The 19,156-nt window shown below is 41.3% G+C and overlaps 1 protein-coding gene across 1 annotated transcript in view; it reads left to right on the top strand.

Moving 5' to 3' along the window:
- Nucleotides 1-19,156, top strand: part of LOC139107592 (homeobox protein aristaless) — a 101,168-nt gene that overhangs the window by 69,409 nt on the left and 12,603 nt on the right. The window contains exon 2 of the mRNA XM_070665305.1: nucleotides 9,104-9,488. Coding sequence (XP_070521406.1) covers nucleotides 9,104-9,488 — 385 coding nt within the window. The remainder of the gene's footprint in view (nucleotides 1-9,103; nucleotides 9,489-19,156) is intronic.

Genomic DNA, 19,156 nt, shown 5'->3' with positions numbered 1-19,156 from the left:
TCTTCAGTTATATTTTTGACATGTACCATACACGTGCGTTTGACCGACAAAAAATATTCACGATACTTTCCATCCCGTACGTCGTTTAATTACCTGAGCAAGGCACGATACTAACGTTGTCACCCACGACTTATAATACGTTGCCGAGCGAAATTAATTGTCGGCGTCGGCGCTGATTATTCAGTTGAATGCGCAATTTTTACCTCCGGATAGAGAGTGCGCGTACCGCACGCAGCACAAAGACGGCACGAGGGACATGATTTAGTAATTGATAGTGACACCACACGTAATTAACTGCCGTGGATAATTGTGACTGTATTTAAGACTTGCCGACTGGCAGCCAGTACACGTTCTTTCGCAGGTAAAGGAGGGCCAGGGAAAAAATTAAAAAAATAAAAAAATAAAAGTAAAGAAGGAAACGCCGCGAATATCGGCGTCATCGTTGTCGTTCGTTGCCGTACGTATTCTCAGAATCTCCGCAAGGACAAGACTAATGCACGCGACAAGGATGCGTCGCGCATTCGGGCCAAGCAAAGCGCGAGATTTATGGTTCAAAATAAAGGCGACGACGACACACGCCGCGGCGTTGTCTCTCACAGGGAACGCGTTTACAACCAAATTTGTTAGCCCGTTGAGCGCCGCGAAATTTCACTGTCCGTTTCTAGCGGGGGGTCTCGATAGGGAACCCTGGCCACGACGATGGGGACCGCAACGTCCCGAACATTTAACACAACTTTTAATTGCTCGATAAAAAGGAAAGAAAGAGAAAGATTTCGTGACACGTATTAATTCAGCTTAATTAGCAAGATAATTCTAACGGATCGATGAAACCTTTTTGAGTTAATTTATTTTTCTAATGTACGCATTTTGAGCTCGTTTCTTTCAGACTTATGTTCTTACGTAAGAATTACGTTACGATATGTTGTATCAGTGTTACGAATTGATCGCTCGCTCGGAAACGCCAGATTTCTGTAATTTGCGGCGACTCCACCTATTTCGCGCGAGTAAAATACGCGACCTCTAATTACGGAACGAAGGTGTGCGCCGGCCGAGGGCAAAAACGAATAACGCGATTTGTGCGGGGGCAAAATTCTTCGACGGGCGGCTATGAATTTAGATGCAGATTGGAGCGGCGCGGTCAATTATATTTTGCACATTGCAAAAGTCCGCGACGGGCGGCGCGTGATTTATCACACATGTGTAGCCGACTGTTTTGTTACGTCTTTTTTTTTTCGCTCGGAGCGTCTAATGATCGTTCGCGAATCGCTATCAACGATCGACAGACGGCACATCTGCCTCAGATGACTATTACCGATTAACAAACGTATGCCTGGCTCGCATCGATCGATTGATAGGGTTGGAAAAAAAAAGAAATGATTGTTGCAAACAAAAGCTGTTAAAAAGATACATCGGAGAGGATACTATCTTTGGACAAACGCGCTTTAAATCCAATTCTATTTTTATTATAAATTTTATTTTTTATTATTTTATTTTACTAGAAACCATTGCGCTACGCGCTCGCTATTTTTTAAGAGACCTATGCATTTCATGCAACGTTCGGTATATGGTGTACAGTTACTACTTATTTAAGGACTGACTTAGGTTAAATTTAACTGTACTTAGAACCACGATGTTTAAACGCGTAAGAAAAGTGAGGAAAAAAAAAATTTTTTTTTATTAATTATTAATTAATTAATTTTTTTTTTTCCCCCTTTACAACTTCATCTATTTTTGGGCAAAAATCAAATATTAAACCTTTATTTTTTTTTGTTCAAGTTAATGGTACAAATCGTTCAGTGAATTTTAATACAAGTAAGAAAATTACTTCACTCGAGAATAATTAGTAACATTGTAATCGGTAAATCATCACGCCCGTGATTATAACGTTCCATTCAATATTCAACTCGACTAACCGCGTACTATCTTTATCCGTCCGTACAATGCGGCATATAATTATTGAGATTATCCGTCCACGCTTTGCATTTATCGGCGTTTAATTGATCAATGCGCGGGATTCCCATTTTGCCAATCGCTAATGATCCAAAGACCCCGTGGTGGCGATTAGAGGAGCTCGAGAGCCACATCTATCTTTGGGAAGATCTTTCCTCTCGATCTCTCTCTCTCTCTTCCCCTCGCGATAATCGATAATGTACACCGTTGCGGCTACCATATTGACAGACACCGCGTGTGCGCGTACATCAAAGTATCGAGGCACCAGCAAAGTGTGTGCAAATACCGCCGGCGGCGGGCAACCTGGCATTCCCCGGCGATCATGTGTGCAGAAATCATTAACGATCGCTATCGAGGCGCGGACGTAGAACGGAACGATATATATGCGCCGTGACTTAAGCGGCTACCACGTAACGTCGGAATTAATTTTTATTTGCGAATCGGCACATCGTGGCGTGCCCCGCGTCTCTCGTCGATTCGTGATCAACGCGAATGATCGATGACCGGCCGGATACTCCGGATGCCGCGCAAATTACACTAGCCGCTATCTCCGCGATCATTAATTACCCGCGTGTGCGTAAATCGTCGGTGGATGCTTTCTCCGGGCCGATAATGGACCAATTTGCAGATTGTAAACGAGAATCCGCGCGCGAGAGGAGGGAACCGTGATTCGACTTCGCATTTCGATCGCGATATTCATGGGCGCCGCGCGAGGAGGCTTCGTCTTTTTGTGTTCTTACGCATTATCAAGTAAGATTTATATCTATTCTTTACGGTATACATTGCATCGCAGCAGCACGGCGGAAAGAAATTAAAAATCGCCACATACAAAATTTCATCGACGTTAATAATAAATGTTTAATACTTACGACGCGTATCGTTTAAAACGTAAAAAGATCGGACGGGTTAACACTCGGTGAGAAATTGGCAATTAATATCGAGATATTTTGATTAACGATCCGCGATATTAAACTTTAATTAATATGAAATTAATTATTAACTGTCAAAATTAAATCTAGCCTTATCATAAAAAAAATTCTGCATATTTACTTCCGCGTGACAATGAGAAATTTAGTAGATGTCAAAGAAAAAACCTTGTCGACGCCTATGACGTTTAATCCTTGCCTTTCTCCGGCCCCGCCGGAACGATAATGTTTCATCGACGTTCGCCGGTGGTTACGTGCGCGCGTACGCGTACGTGTGCGTACGCGTGCACACGTACTAAGGAGCACGCGTCCTAGTTTACACGATAATCTTTACAACGTAATAATCGGCGGATACGTGAACGCCTGCAGACGGGGTCGCGGGACGTTTCGCCGTCATAAATACGCAATCGCGATCGCGGTGCGATACTTCGCGCGGTCGGCGAGTCGCGATCGAGATGGCCGATCATAGCGAAGCGGCGGGAATCGGTTTTATGGATCGTTGCCAGGCTACTTCGCGAAACGGATTCATGCTAAATCGTGAGCCGTCGAAGCTGTAAACAACGCAAGAAGGGAGAAAGGGTTACGCGGCGTAAAAGCGAGATGCAATAGAATCGTAAAGTAATTTGATTGACAATCACGTTTCGTCGTTATGGCACCGCATGAAAATTTATAGCGCCCTTTAACACCACCTGATTCGAGTCTCGCCTCGATTTATCAAAAGCCGCTCCGCGTTTCACTCCTAACAATGTACGCGTGCAAAGCACATTTGTCTCATTATTTTTCTTTTTTTTTTTTCTTTACCGGTGAATTGGCGTATATATTATACTTTCAACGATCTGCTGCGAAAAAAAAAGGAGATATAACTATGTGCACAAGCGGAAAATTTACTTATGTGTTTTGCGAATGGTTATTATCGACTGAATCGGTATAATGCACTTACGTAAATCACCCGGGTCTGAGTCAATCTTTTTCTCTCATAATGGACCACGGGAGATCAAAATTGATCTATCGCCTGAATCACGCGGAATTATACAAATCAAGTAGACCGCTGTAATCGGCCTACCAAGAAATCATTTTACAACACCCGTGTTCTTCATCGCAGATTAATTACGAAGCTATTGCATAATTGAATAAAACGCGAGTTTTAAATTGGAATAACATGCGAGTAAAAAAAAAAAAAAAAAAAAAAATACTGCTGCGTAAATATGTTCTGTAAAAAGAGATTGAAAAGAATTGTATAAACTCTTGGGTTGTACATTACTGATTAGACGTTCTAAATAATCCTAAATAATTTTTTAATTATTTTATTTTTTATTTTATTTTTTTATTTTTTTTTATTCCTATAAATAAAGTATTCGTAATAGACGTTTCAGCGGCAAATCTATATAGTTTGTTTCGAGAGAAAAAAATCAAGATAAAACGAATCAGTACAGGGTCAGAGGTTGCTTGCACACGTCCGGGGTACAGTCGACTATTCCCGTTTCGTATCTTGCAATCTTACGGCGCTCCTCGAGGCATTACGAGAACGGGAGTTACAAGCGAATTCGCGGCACATCGGATGCGCGTTGCCCGTATCCGGAAGGTACATATATCCGGCCGTTATCTGCACCGTTATCGCGGTAGGAGCGAACGGACCAGAAGAGTCGCCGATAATTCGTAATTGCCGTTTATTATCGCGCCCGTGAGATCGAACACGGCCGAGCGACGCCGGTTCGTGTCGCAGGATGCATTGATGCGTCTATTAGCGCGAATTTGCAAGTATGATTCGATGTGGAAACATTTCTCCCGAATGCGGCATCTCGCCGGCCGAGGTGTCTGAACCAGCGTAAAAAAAAAAAAGACGATCGAGAAGGCTGCATTATCGAGCGCCGTTCACACGAGGCCTAGACGCAGTTACGGTGTGATAATGTTGTGTAATTATATTTTCCGCACGTACGTTTGTACCAAGGATTAGTGTCGCCGCAATAAATACGCCGCGAGAACTCTCTCTCTCTCTCTCTCTCTTTCAGAAATTCCTCGTGCCTACACCCAAAATCGTTTAGTCCTTATTATTTTAATACTATTGCCAATTAATTGATTAAATTAATTTCGAATATCTCACGTTTACGCCTTATTCAAATTATACATCACACGTGCGTATGAAAATTATGTATGTGGCACAAGACATTGTTGATTAATGTATCCGAGATATCTCTCGCGTAATGTAACGTAATTTGTAAATCGAAACAATTCAATCTCAGACCTGTCTTATGCATCGGCGAACTAAAATGAAGTAGATTTGATCTCAACTAGATTATTGTGATTAAAAGTTAAAGGTGATCGCTTTGTTTTTTTTTTTTATTTTTTTTTTCTACGTCTACTTTTTATGCTGAGAACCGAAGTCCGTTTTACAACGCTTTATTCGTGTCGAATTAATTAAAACTAACGCGTGTTCCAAACTGATACAGCCAATCGCGGTTACGAAACGAACGCGGTGGTTAAACGTTATATATAATAAACCAGATAACATTTTTATGTAATCCGTGCGATATTAAGCGCAGAAAATCTCGTAAACAGAAAATATCTGAAGGAACTTTAATTAATGTTCGCACTACGAATTAGCGAGTAATTAACAGCTGCCGTTTGTCGTCCGCCGTGCATACTGCGTACGTCGCGTTCGCGGCCACAATGACTTAGCTAATTGGTTGATTGCGACGCGCTAATTTGCACGGCCGTAAATCGCGCGCACGCAACCGTCCTATATGTTTGTGTGCGAGCAGACGCTAACGGCGCGCAAACGTAACAGAAACGATGTGGTTTTTCGAACCGCTTCTCGGCAAGGGGAAGCGGCAGCGTAAATGCATTTGCACTCTTCAGAATTCCGTGCGTTCGCACCACGTCGTTGACGAACGGCTAAGGAGCGAGGCAAATTTGTTGAAACTTTTTCGTAACTAATTTTCAGATTAACATCTTTCACCGAGTCGACGTTAAAATTAACGCTAAGTGCAAAATAAATTTTTTTTTCTTTTTTCTGTTTATTCGCATCACTCTACGCAACGTCGGCAAGGACAAAAAAAAATATTCGATCGCACGCCAAAGACGAGGAGTATGAAATATCCCGTATACATTTTTCCTCAATGACAAAGAGATACGGCGAATACTAATACAGGCCCCCGCAATTTTATTGGTCGCATTAGTAAAGTAATATCTCTCTACCGTTCCCCGTGAGATTAATCACCGGTTACAGCCCTGTAATTCGCTCTATCATTTCTAATCGAGCGTGACGTATCTAATTGAACATTCATGATATTGTCAAGGCGCGCGGAACAGCCGATGCATGGAGAGAAATAAATAGGCGTCAGCGAGATCGAACTCGCGGTAAATTAAGTAACATCGATGCGATGCGAGTTACCACTCGTTTCGAGATGAAATCGCGCTAAAACACGTTCTCGCCGATGTTTATTACGACGTATAACCGCGACACATAAACCAGCCATCGTTCATTAATCCGCGCCGGGAATAACTTCGCGATAGCGCCCGTAAACGCACCTAGTGGGTCGTGATGCATAGCCGATGATTTGTATAATTTTGCTGAAAACAATTTGCCTTTTGACATTTATAAATTTCAGCTAATTAAAGATTTGCCCAAGCACGACTCTTTCATTTGCATATTGTCGTTTAAAACTATTATAACGTCAATCAAAAGTGTCCCGCCGTATAATTGACATTAAAATGACTATATGTTATTTCTTTGCAATTATCTGGGATTTATTTGCAATTTTCTGTGATAAACGTAGTAACAGAATCGATGTTAAAATTAATTTATAAATATCAAAATATTGATTATTAAATGCAGTACACGTACAAATATTAAGAAATTTATCTTCAGGTTTAACTATTATTTTTACACATTACATACAAAAAGAAAAAACAATATAAAACTTGGTCAAGTATTACAAATTGTAATTAGCATACGTAGGTTTGTCGTTTATACGACAATAAATTTCATTTTATTCCGCGCACAGAAATAGTTGCATACAAATCAATGCAAAGCAAACAGCGCAAAAGATAAAGAACCGAGCGGCACACAGGTGCGCTGATCTCGCGAGCGTATTTGACCGTTCGATTAGGTCCGAAGATTTTAATGCCGCCTTATCGTAAGGGGAGAAAAGAGCGAGCGCTTAGAGAGCGACTCCCGATTCCTCGGCACGTTGTGAAATTATAGTGTTTACGTGAATTAGATTTCGGTTTCGGTAATTTTCAGTTAATAACGACGAGGCGAACTGGCCGGCAAGAGAACGCTAAGTGCGGCCTCAGGCCCCATTAATGCTATTATAATGTAAAAGGCTACCTACACGTTCTACTCTCTCCTTCTTTTCCTTTTCTCTTTCTAACTCCATCGTTCTTTCTCCTTTTTCTCTCTTTTTTTTATTTATTTTTTTTATTTTTCTTCCCGTCTTTCTCTACTTCGCTCTCCTTACGCGTCGATGAACTCTCGTAGTTGCACACGTCGTGAGTGCACGTGAACAAAAACGAAAATCCGGCGAGATTTAGGCCCGTTGTATATATCGGCATTACATCGAGGCTACCTGCATTATAAGCTCATTTCCGATAAATTGACTCGATTAAAAACTGCCGCTTAAGAATCGCGTAAACCACTTCGATCTCCCCCTTTCCCTCCCCCGTCTCTTCGATCGCCGCTTTCTATCGAATCATCCGCCTCTGAAAATTTACTCGATCGGCTGCCGTTTTCTCTAAAGACTTCGCATATAAGTATATCGGCGCGCGGTTTCACCGATATACACGATACGTGACGAGGATACTCGTAACCGTAGCGATTTATAAACCTCTCGCGGAATGTAAAACGAGCTACGCGAAAGTCAAGTGCAACGTTTACGTAAATAAATGCAAAATGTAGTTTCAATGCCGAATACAATAAATACAATTTGCATATCATGCGTAGCGATAAAAGTTTTAAGCGTGTTTGATTAATTTTATGATTTTTAAATGGCTTTACCGAACTGTCGTTAATTTATACTAATATGTTATTTATTATACCTCTGTTCAGCAATTTAATTGAAATTATTATCGCCTGTTCCGCGAAATGTCTTTAATCCTAGCTCAATTGACTTTTTATTTATAGCATACATTAACCGACCAATAGTTTGCAATTTTGTTTTTCGGAGCAAAAAGATTTGTAGATATTTACTGATAACGATTCTGTTATAAATTTACGAGCGATCGAACGCCGTTACACGATCGTCAAGATGGTAGAATTGCGATCATACCAAGGTACAGGTTCATAGAAATCATTAATTCTTACAAGGTAAAGTCATAGTGAAAGGAGTAATACCTTTGTCGTGCACGCGCAAGTATCGGCTTGCATTTATAAATTATATATTTTAATTCGCCTGACTATTTTTATTTCTCCTAAATTTTTTCTCAAAAAAAAAAAAAAAAAAAATTAAGAGACGCAGCAGCTTCCGCGTCAAATATTCCTCTATATTAAAAAAAAAACGAAAGGCGTTTATAAAAATAATATTTATGAAATATGTGTCTCTCTGACTTAGCGATAATCCACGGTTTAATGATAGATTTCTTCTGTACTAATTATGAAGAGGATACTATGACAAAAAGATTTGGTCTTTTTTTTATTTAAAGGCATAAAACTTCTTGCGGCAATTATGTTAATGGTTAATTGTACGGCGCATGATACTTCGTGAATCTTTCCGCGAAAGCGGAAATTTGAATCGCGGAAATTTCAAATCCCGATACGGTTTACGGCTTACGTATCGAAGCAAGTCGTCGTTTAAATCTGACGCTAGCGGAAACTAGACCGCAACGATTTCCCTGACCATTCGTGGAACCCGATCGTCGCTGATAATACGTTGTAGTCACCGGTTTACATGACAACTGATGAATCGTTTCGCACTACGTTCGCGTTTCAGCCGCTGTTAGATTGCTTAATGAGAGCCTAACGTTATTCCACCTCGTTCTAAAGTAGCAATTGATTACTGATTATTTTACATACACATGTCGTGCCTCTGCTTTGCTCGCATTAATAATTTAATATTTTTAAAATAAATAAGAACACGTAAAAAATATACATATCGATTTTAATCAACGATCTGAGCAACGCTTTTCAAATCCTCGTGACACCCGCAGTATATTATACAATTAACGTCGGTATAATTAATTATAATTGCATCTTTATTATTCAAAGTTAACGTAATTGTTTTTTTATGCAGATCATTCGTCGCGAGGAGGCAGCGAGCAGGCCGTCCCGCAGACGAGTCCTGCGAGCAGCACGAGCAACTCGAGTCAGGTGACTCAGGTGAGCCAGCAGGTGAGCCAGCAGCCTCACCAGCAATCGACGCCGGCGTCAACGACGACGACGACAACGACGACAACACCTCAGTCCACCCAAATGGGCATTTCCACCGAGGAGGTAAGGCCCGAGGAAGAGGGCACCCACCCGCGCGCGGCGCCGACCAGCCCCGAGAGCGAGGCTGAGGCCGACGACTTTGCGCCCAAGAGAAAGCAACGTCGCTACAGAACGACCTTTACTAGCTTCCAGTTGGAGGAGCTTGAAAAGGCCTTTTCCAGGACGCATTATCCGGACGTGTTTACGAGGTGAGTCGACTGAGCCATCGAGCAATGTTCTAATAATCTTAAGCTTTATCTCGACTCAAATGGCCGGGATGAGTGGCGTTCGGACGGAATTTTATTTGGGATTGAAAACCCCTCGATATGCAAAGACAGGCATCCCCGATTTTAAGAGGGCAAAATTTCTTTCTGAATTTAAATGCATTAGCGTTGCAGTGACTCAGAATTTAAAACGTATCGTATCGTATTCTTAAAATTAATTTATTAATGTATTTATTTTTTTTTATATTAATTTTATATTAATTATATGCTAACGTTTGAATTTTTATATACGAGTGTCGTTTCGAAAAATTGCGCGCATAAATTTAGAAAACTCGAACCTAACGAATTTGATATTATGCATACAGCCATTTCGCTGGCAATGTTTCACGAAAGCATTCGAGCGAAGATCAATTGTTACAAAGCTGTTTAGAGTCGCGATCCTTCTTCCGAAGACAAGCCTGACGACTAAAGGGCTTATAGTATATCTTGGTGGTAGGATAGGAAGCTCGTGTACCTCCCATGGATCCAGACGATAGGCAAGGTGTCTAGCCACATTTATCAGGCTTTAGGGTCCACGTTCGAGGCGGTAACGGGATTTAGATACAATATAAGAGACCAACTATAGGCTGCCACCCAAATATTTGGTTGTCTGGCTCCTGTGCACTCACCCGGTTATCGCCGATATCGCCGCCCGCTACTTACCGAATTCTTTTTCAAAAAATGATCCCCGCCGCAAGATATTTACGGTGCACAGGTAGTCCTTGAGCGCGGTTATAAAAGAAATCTGGTTATCCTAAGCGTATACTACCTGAGACAGTCTCGAAATAATGATGACCGAGTGACGGCTCGAGACAACGTGTGTATAAGCATATCGTATTTTAAAAATGCTTGGTGCGTGTTAATGAAGAACCTTAGACACCCTAATCGAAATCTTAAACGAAAAATTATCGACACGGAAAAGAATAATTACTCGCACACCATACATAATTGATATTTTATGTTTTTAACAAAATTATTATTAATATTATTTTTTAATTATTATTTTTTTTTTAAGACTCATATCAAACGTTTGACTCAACAAGATTTTTTTTTTAACTGCCCTCAAATATAGCTTTGAGTAATGAACGTGTCCGTTTCCCGCTTTAATCTGAATTCATGGCAGATTTTAAAATAAATCACCTATCCATTCGTACGAGTCTGCAAAGGTAAATCCGCGAGTGTAAATTCGTGGAACGAAACATCGATCATTGAGCCTTCCTGCAGCCAGACTGACGATCCTCATGCAAATTCCCATCCGTAGACGCGGAACGACGGTTTTGCATTATTAAGTCCCCTGCGCACCCGGGTCCAGTTACATATGTACAGTATATCGCGCCGCCATTGGGCCGCGGCGCAATCTATCTGGGTAGCTTTTTCTTTTCTCTTGTCCTTTTTTTAGTGCCTTCCTCCGCGCTGTGGAACACCCGGTAGGTAACTAATAGCGGTGTAATCGCTCGTAATAGGTCCGGTCCTGCGGCCACGGTATGGGTTCTCGTAATTAACGAAGATGGTGGGGAGTATGCAGAGAGAGGTGAAACAGGTAGAGTGTCCATGGTGTACGGTCAGGGCTGAAGGTGTATTCGCGAGCATAGCGAGACAAACTTAATGCATATGTGCGCGAGTGAAGCCGCGACAAAGATAGCTCTAACGAGCAAAATATGCGTCCCTTTCATTTATCTAATGATATTAGAATTGAAAAAAAAAATAAAAAAAATTTCAAATAGTTTTTTTTTCGTAGCGAAAGGAAGAATTTTAAATAAGTTATGAAACGTGTAATATCTGGGACAGGTAATATCGAAAGGTACTCATTAATCTTTGTAATCATGATTGAAAAATTATCAATATATCGATTAGAAAATCATTAAGTTCAATTAGATGAAGGACTTCACGAATAAAAAAAAATATAAAAAAAGATACAGAGATTTGCAGAGAATATAATCGTTCACTCTGAGAGTAATAAAATTTCATAATTTAATAACGTGTCCTGCGAGTCCTGTCACCTGTCTGATTTTCAATCATCCGGCGTATTATTTTCGCGATAAATATATGGCCACTTATAAAACCGACACCCATTTATTTGTCGCTATAAAAGTTTCTTTTCCACTCGAGGAAATAGCCAGTAATTGGCTTGATTGGTTTCTAATAACATTCGTCGCCCGTATTAATTTATTCTTCGTCCATTTATACGGGCTTCCTGCTTGCGGAAAATTGCTCGGCGTTTTCTATCATTTCGTGCTATAAATCGATCCCTGCCTCTTCCGCCATCTCGCCGTGTGATAGTATTAATTTCGCGCTAATTGGATTTTATGGTCGCTTAGGTTTATTGACTCGACCGGCGACAAAGAGAAGCGAGGAGGAGGAACGAAAACAGATGAGGGTAAACCGTGTCACGGAACACGACGCATATTCATTAGACGAGCCCTCGCGCACAAGAGCCAGGCATGCGATTGGGCACCTATCGGAATATATGTCGGTGGTTTGAGGTTTAAGAGGATGCTAGAGCGCAACCTTAACTTCCTGAACATCGCGAATGAAAATTCATTTGCCAATAAAAGACACGTGTTCCCGCGCGGCGGGCCGTGTACATCCAATTCGACATCGATAAACATTTCTCTTATGCCCGTCGTTTCTTTTTCAATCAGTAAAACACAGGGGCCTAAGCAGTCAGACAAGTTTTCTGTCTTCCGAGCCCTTAGCGTTTTTTTTTTTTTTAATCTATAAATATACTACAACGTTTCTTTTCTCATCTTTTTACATTCTATTTATTAACCTATAATTTATTAATCTTTTTATTTTTCCAAATTAATCCTAATTTTGGTTATTATTATAGTTTCCATTTTTTTTTATTCGTTTACCTTCCATTTGCATGTTACTCTATCTTCTCGTCACCGAAACAGTTTCTCGAGACCGATTTTGTTTGCGTACGGCGCGACACTGATAAAGGCTAGAAGGAAGCATCGAACAAGCTGTTGACCACGGGGCTGCGTTTCGTGGAATCCCGTTTCCGAACGCGATAACGGATAACCGTGGGCCTTTTTGCGGGTACCGCGAATACAGGGGCCGGGAGTGGCATTTGCGAGGGAGCGCGCGGATTACCAGATTCGTCCTGTTTATATGGCACTTAAAGTCGGCTTGCCACGAAGACTCGCGAGAGAGCGTGGCCACTTACCTTTACGGGCTCTTAAGATCTAATTTAGATTGGAGTGTTGCGACTCAGACCCACACTGCTACCGATGACGACGGCGGACTAATCGTCTGACCGTGAGCGGTCCCCGACCATTCCCGACCTGTCTCCGTTGGTTTTAATTTTTTATCCCGTTGTGAACTTCGGGAGAACGAGGGAGCGAGAAAGAGAGAGACCGAGAGAGAAAGAGAAAAAAAGGAGACGCGGTGCACGGTTAAAGCGATGAAACCTTGTCGTCCTTTCCGAGTGTCCATCTACGATTACTTATTTTCTTTCTGGCGAACGACGTAGCTAATTAATAACCTCGTAAACGTTAACACGTATAGCGTGCTTAAACGTGGCTACTTCCAGCGTGGCGTTTCCGCCAATTTTTTATACCGGCGTCGATACAATTAATGAATTTAATATTTGCGCCGGTGTACGTATTACTCTTGTTATCTTTCCATTTTATATAATTCTTTTTTTTTTTTTTAATTAGAATAATAATAAATATTATTTTTATTCAACTGTTAAAATTTTTTTTTTTTAATGCCAGGACCGATATTCAAAGCCGCGTAATAACAGCGCGACTCTTTGATGATTTTCCGTTTTTTAATTACTCCGGACAAGCTCGGGCGCGCTATTTCGTCCTGAATTCGCTTCGAAAACCTGACTCGGCGGAATATCGCACGCGGCCACCCCCGTCGCGCGCGTTCTCAATCTATCCGCCCGGTGGATCCATAAAATTTATCGTCCGTTCGCGTCGCGTTTCGAGGGATCCACCTGTTCAAAGGGCCGCGCGACGCGCTTCTCGGTAAATCATTCCGAAGGATGCCTTTATATCCGCGGGGTGGGCCGGTGGTGAGTTTAATAAGGATGATTGTTTCCAGTGATCCATGGAACGGAACCAGTTCCACGGAGCGGTCTCTTCTTCTGTTCCCCTCCCCTCCCCCCATCTTTCTCCCCCTTTCCGCCCTACCACCGCGATTCTAGTCCTCCTCTGGTCCCGGACTCTCCGCCGTGTCCAGGACCTGCAGCTCCTCCTGTCATTAATCGACCGACGACGAGTCATGCTCCCGATTAGAAACGCCGCCGACCCCGTTATTCGTTTCTCAACAAATAAGATTAGTGCCTTCCGGAGTTAATTAGTGAAACGACGTTGCCTCGTCCCACGGAAGCGGCACTGAATCCTCGTCACCGTTACACGACACAAAGTATATACGAATGTATTTTCTATTGTTTTCGATCGGTCATTGCTTTATTACGAAATGAACAACGTTTAAATTAACCGCACAACGAGCTACGTAATAATAAAAAAAAAAAAGAAAAAAAAAATGTATACTCTCTCATTTTACATACAACGTAAAAGCTAATGATCAAAACTATTTCCCGTCTGCCAATATTAAAAAATAATTTCCAAGAGATCTGCGCGTTAATAAACATAAATATTTCTTAATCAACATCTTAATTGCGTGCCTGAGTATTATATTACTATCAGCGACAAATTACGAATCTATCCCTATCCTGTCAGATCGGATTCCATTCAAAGGGACGAAAAAGAATCTTAGACTACCTCGAAGATCGTTCCCTCCTCGTTTCTCCCTGAAGACGGGCTTCGCGGTCGAAGCATGAAGGACTTCGTCCTCGCGAAGTGCGAAGGAGAGCGAAGAGTACAGGTTTACCGGGGTCCATCCCTCATCCGATTGGCGGTAGTGTGGCCAATCAGTAATTGGCTCTCCACGCCGTACGCGTATTAAGCGCGCATTACGCACGCATTACGCAGCCGGCTACCGGCTTCTCTCTTTCGCCTCGCTCCTCACAAAGATAGCGGCAGGTATGCACGGCCGTGGATCCAGCTCGGGAATAATGCGAGCGGCAAAAGCCGCTTGTCACCCCTCGTCAGTGCGAATTACTTGTCTGTGGCCGACGCGATTCGTTATTAAACATTATCGATATCGCGCGTAAAGAGGCGTCCCTACCGACGACGAGCTTCGGCAAAGAAGCCGAGTCGCTTCGTACTTTACTTATTAAGGTGTGTTATACACCTAGCGAACGAACACCGAACGGGCAGCGAACGCGCGGGTCTTCATAAATAAATCAATCGCCGCATAAATAACACATCATCGAATTTTTGCGGTAGCTATAAGTGTTCGTTCGGTGTTCATTCGCTAAGTTCATTCGCTACGCACACCATTACCTAAACGCGAAATTCGCCGACGAATTTTGTCTTATCTCCTTTTTCGTGTCACGTCTCAGTTAGATACCGATCGTACGTATATAAATCTCGTTCGCTATCTTTCGATTGCAAGGATATTAATTTTGTAATATTCTTATTATTTTATGTCAGCTGAATTTTAGACTTTTTTTATAATGCATTTTATCCGAATTTTTTTGAAGAATGTTGTAGACTAGTTTAATATATTCCTTGCACGTGGAATTGTTTGGTTTATTTAGTAAAGCTTGATCGATGGCGCTCTTTGTTTTATTTATTTAAACTATATTTGGTCGTTTCTTTAATTAAAAAAAATTATACTTATATAATAAACATTCGTTGCAGTGCCGATAGTAATCGACACTAATTAAAGACAAAGACATGGCTAATTTTTGTTTTCGCGATATCAATCGTACGTTGATATTGCCACTACTTTGTAAGTATAATTAACAAGTCTTTTGTTAGACCTCGAATTTATCAGAGGGTATATCAGCTTACGCAAATACGAATTATGTAGATAATTACAATATGTGATTTATGTCAAGATAAATGGCAAATTCCAAGACTTGTTTATTCCGCGCGATCGTTATAGTGCACACTGACTGTAACGTGTCGTATGCGCTTGTGTAGATTTTATAACTCGTAACTATTAACGCCTCTTTAAAATCACATAACATAACAAACTGACAGCGGCATTGTTTTTAATCGCTTTCGTTAACATTTCCCTAGAAACTAACGATTAGAAATTATTAAAAAAAAAATTATAAAGAACTGCAAATCTAATTTCCATACAAAATGCTATCGTAAAAAAAAAATAAAAAATAAAAATAAAAAAATATATTTATGTCGGTAGAACCAACGTGATCAAATTGATCAATTAAGTTTGAACCGATTGTTAGTATTAATTATAGAAAATTATTTATTTGTCAGAGAGTCGCGGGGAGATACGACTTTTACGTAAAAATTCCGACAGGAAAGAAACATATCGCCCGAGGTGACTAAAAAAAATATTCTATAATTCAGACCGTTCCGGATGCGCCATGGCAGGACAATTACGTCGTGCCATTAATAATAACTTAATGACAGCAAAAGAATACTCGGTAACTTGCCATTAATCTGGAGAGAAGATAGAAGTAAAACCCCGGAACTCGACTCGGACCCAACTCCCGGAAAAAAAAATTCTGTGTAAGATCTGCGGGCCAGCAATCACGGAAACCTATTGCTTAGTATATAACAAGGATAATGGAAAGAGAATAAAAAGAATAACGCCGTTGCTTCCTCTCAAATACACTTCTATGAAACAATTTTCTATTAATCGTACAGAAGACGATGCTCGCAATTATCGATAGCGTTTAATCGTGATCGCACGAAAGATGATGAAAAAAAAAAAAGAAATCTAGATTCTGTGTGTGTGCATGTACTTGAATAATTTTTATTTCAATTATATTTACCGAGGCAAATATATATATTTTTTTTTTTTGCACACTTCAATAACCAAAATACTTTTAAACAGCAAAAAGTAGAATCGCGGCGAAACGAATAGATTTTTATTACCAGGTTCGCGTGAATTTCCGCGAATTCTATAATTTCTTGTAAATCCAATGACTTCGTGCCGCGCGTTAAACAATAATAATTGCGATTGCGCCACGAGTGGGACAATCACGGTCGCCACGTCGCAGCGGCAACTGGCGGCTGCTCCGACCTCCGGGGTTAATTAGATAATGTAATTGTGCGGTAATTACTCAAATTACTCGCGCGCCAAGCCTCTTGCTCGTACCAGCAATGTCATTCACGCACCCGCGCGCATTCTCTGTCTCTCCCCGTCTCGTTCGTGCATTCTTTTCCTGCACCCATCTGTCTCCTTTCCCCGTTTCAATTCGATTTCCATCGGACTCTAATATAATCACCTTCGCAATTCGAAATGCGTATTTCAAATGCGAATCATATACTATTTCGCAGGGCATGAAACCAAACGTGAAAGAATCGATTTTGAATCACGTGGGAAACGTTACGCGATAAATTATTGAAACGCGATCGAAAAATACCGAACCACTTTGCTTTATACATTTACGTACAATTGTTATATGCAACTTATTACATAATATTATACGTAAAAGAATTAAAAAATTATTTATAAATATTCAAAAGTTAAAGGTAAACCGTAAATGTATTTTTTTCTCTCTCTCTATGTATAATTAAAAGTGATTTATCTGCAATATTTCTTATACCTTACGCGACCCCCTTTTTTTTTTTTTAAGCTACACAGCGAATACATTTTCCGCCAAAGAAAAATAATTAACCTTCGTGCGCATTAAACGTGTGATTGTGAGTCGTGATTAATCACTATCATTTCGTCATCGAATTAAATTCCAAGCGCATTAAATCCAAATGTTGACGCAAACGATGCGAATAAATAAGCGCGCAAACACGATTAAACGTAAGTTAAGTAAATTATCTTCCTTCGTCCGTGACTTCTGACGAAGCGCGGTTGCGGCGAAGGACTTCGCGTCGGGACAGAAGCAAATAAGAACGCGGCAGGATATCACGGCGGGAGTAGCGAAGGAAGAAGAGGTAAATAGACAGATAGGGACGGGGAGAGAGAAAGAGAGCTAGACGAAGAAGATGACGAAGAAACTCGTCTTTAATCCACTTAGCGGCCTCTTTTGATGCCGGCCGTGGGGTTCGCGCTACACTACCGGTGCGGTTGCAAAATGGCAAATCCATTCGCGCCTCGCAGTCCGATTGCTATGACTTCGCAACGTTGCGCAGGGCAGGACAGGAAGGACTTCCTTTCAACGTCGGCAATCGATTCCGAGAATGCACCTTGCGGATTATTCCGCGCGCGGCAATTTGTTCGCCAAATCTGTGAAAGCCGATCTCGAAGGCACCGGCGCAACCGTGGAATCGTGCAACCGGATATTGAAAGGATTTGCGATTATCGTGTCGATATAATTAATCGGCGATTAGTCATGTTCTATTTTGCAACGCGTGTGAATGTAGCCGCCGTGTTAATTATAGATCAAACGCGTTCCGTAATGAGAAAGAAACGTGTTTTCTGTCACATATGTATAAACATCACGCGCGCGCTGGACCAGTAATACGAGTAACGCTAACTCCTTTCGTCCTAATATCTTTCTAAATACGAATACCTACGCGTTTTCTACAAACAGTAATTGATCGTAACGACGGTGGATACGGATGGTAATTTAAATTTTTACGACTAAACGAAAAAAAAGAAAAAAAAAAAAAAAAAGAAAAAATGTTGAAACGCGCTAATAGAACTGAATTCTAAAATTGAAAATTGAAAATGCAAACAACGTAACATCTTGTTATCCTCACCTAATTTCAAGTACCTTTTACACCGGTGGAATTTATGGATTAATCACAAAGGCATTTCAGATTGAATTCTAGGACACGTAACGGAAACTCCGCTGATCTTTGCGAGAGAGGTTTTCATCACGGTCTCATATTTTCCATTAAGTCGCGAATGCGCGACTAATCTTTGCGTACGTGCCCGTCGGAGGTGATTTTTCCCGAAGCCCGCATTTCCCATGGCAAGGACACATCGCGGGACGGGAGAGTTAGGAGAGGAACACGTAATAATAATGATACGCGAATCGAGGGTAACCGAGAGTCTCGGTGAACGGCGGGTGTAATTAGGGACGCCCGTCTAACCGCGAAATTTCGTGATCTTATTAAATTCAGAAGGACGCCGGCGAGCGTGCCTCGAGAAAGACAGAGAGAAAAAGGGAAAGGCTAAATTATTATTACTTGCGGGGCCCCAAGGTGGCTGAGCCTCGTCCGCCTCTTTGACGGTGTGCGCCTCGTCCGCGCTCGCGCGCCCGTGCGTGCAATGCACATATCTATAAAGATTACATCGCGCCCGAGTAGCCAGAAGTGACGCAAAAGCCTACGATACAGATAAAACATTTGAGTCGTTAAGCGGAACATATAAACCACTTTCCAGATCCTCGAAGGCACAATGAAAGTTTACGAAAGCGCCTACTATTAAATCCTCCAGCTGTTCCATTGTACGTTTCCCCCCTTTTCTTTCTTTCTTTTTTTTTATTTTTGTTTTCTTTACGGTTCTATATTTTATATTTTACTGGGAAAAATAAAGTTTTACGGTGCCTAAAGTAGCCATATAGGAAGTTTCTGTCAAGTATCCAGTTTGACTAGTAGTCAAACCGCTGGTCTCGATTCGCTCGTATTAGTGAGTCATGCGGACAGTGAGCTGTA

The sequence above is a fragment of the Cardiocondyla obscurior genome, linkage group LG13 (genome assembly GCF_019399895.1).
Source record: "Cardiocondyla obscurior isolate alpha-2009 linkage group LG13, Cobs3.1, whole genome shotgun sequence".
NCBI lineage: Eukaryota > Metazoa > Arthropoda > Insecta > Hymenoptera > Formicidae > Cardiocondyla > Cardiocondyla obscurior.
Note: the sequence above shows the minus strand (reverse complement) of the source record. Positions and strands in the feature narration are given on the sequence as shown.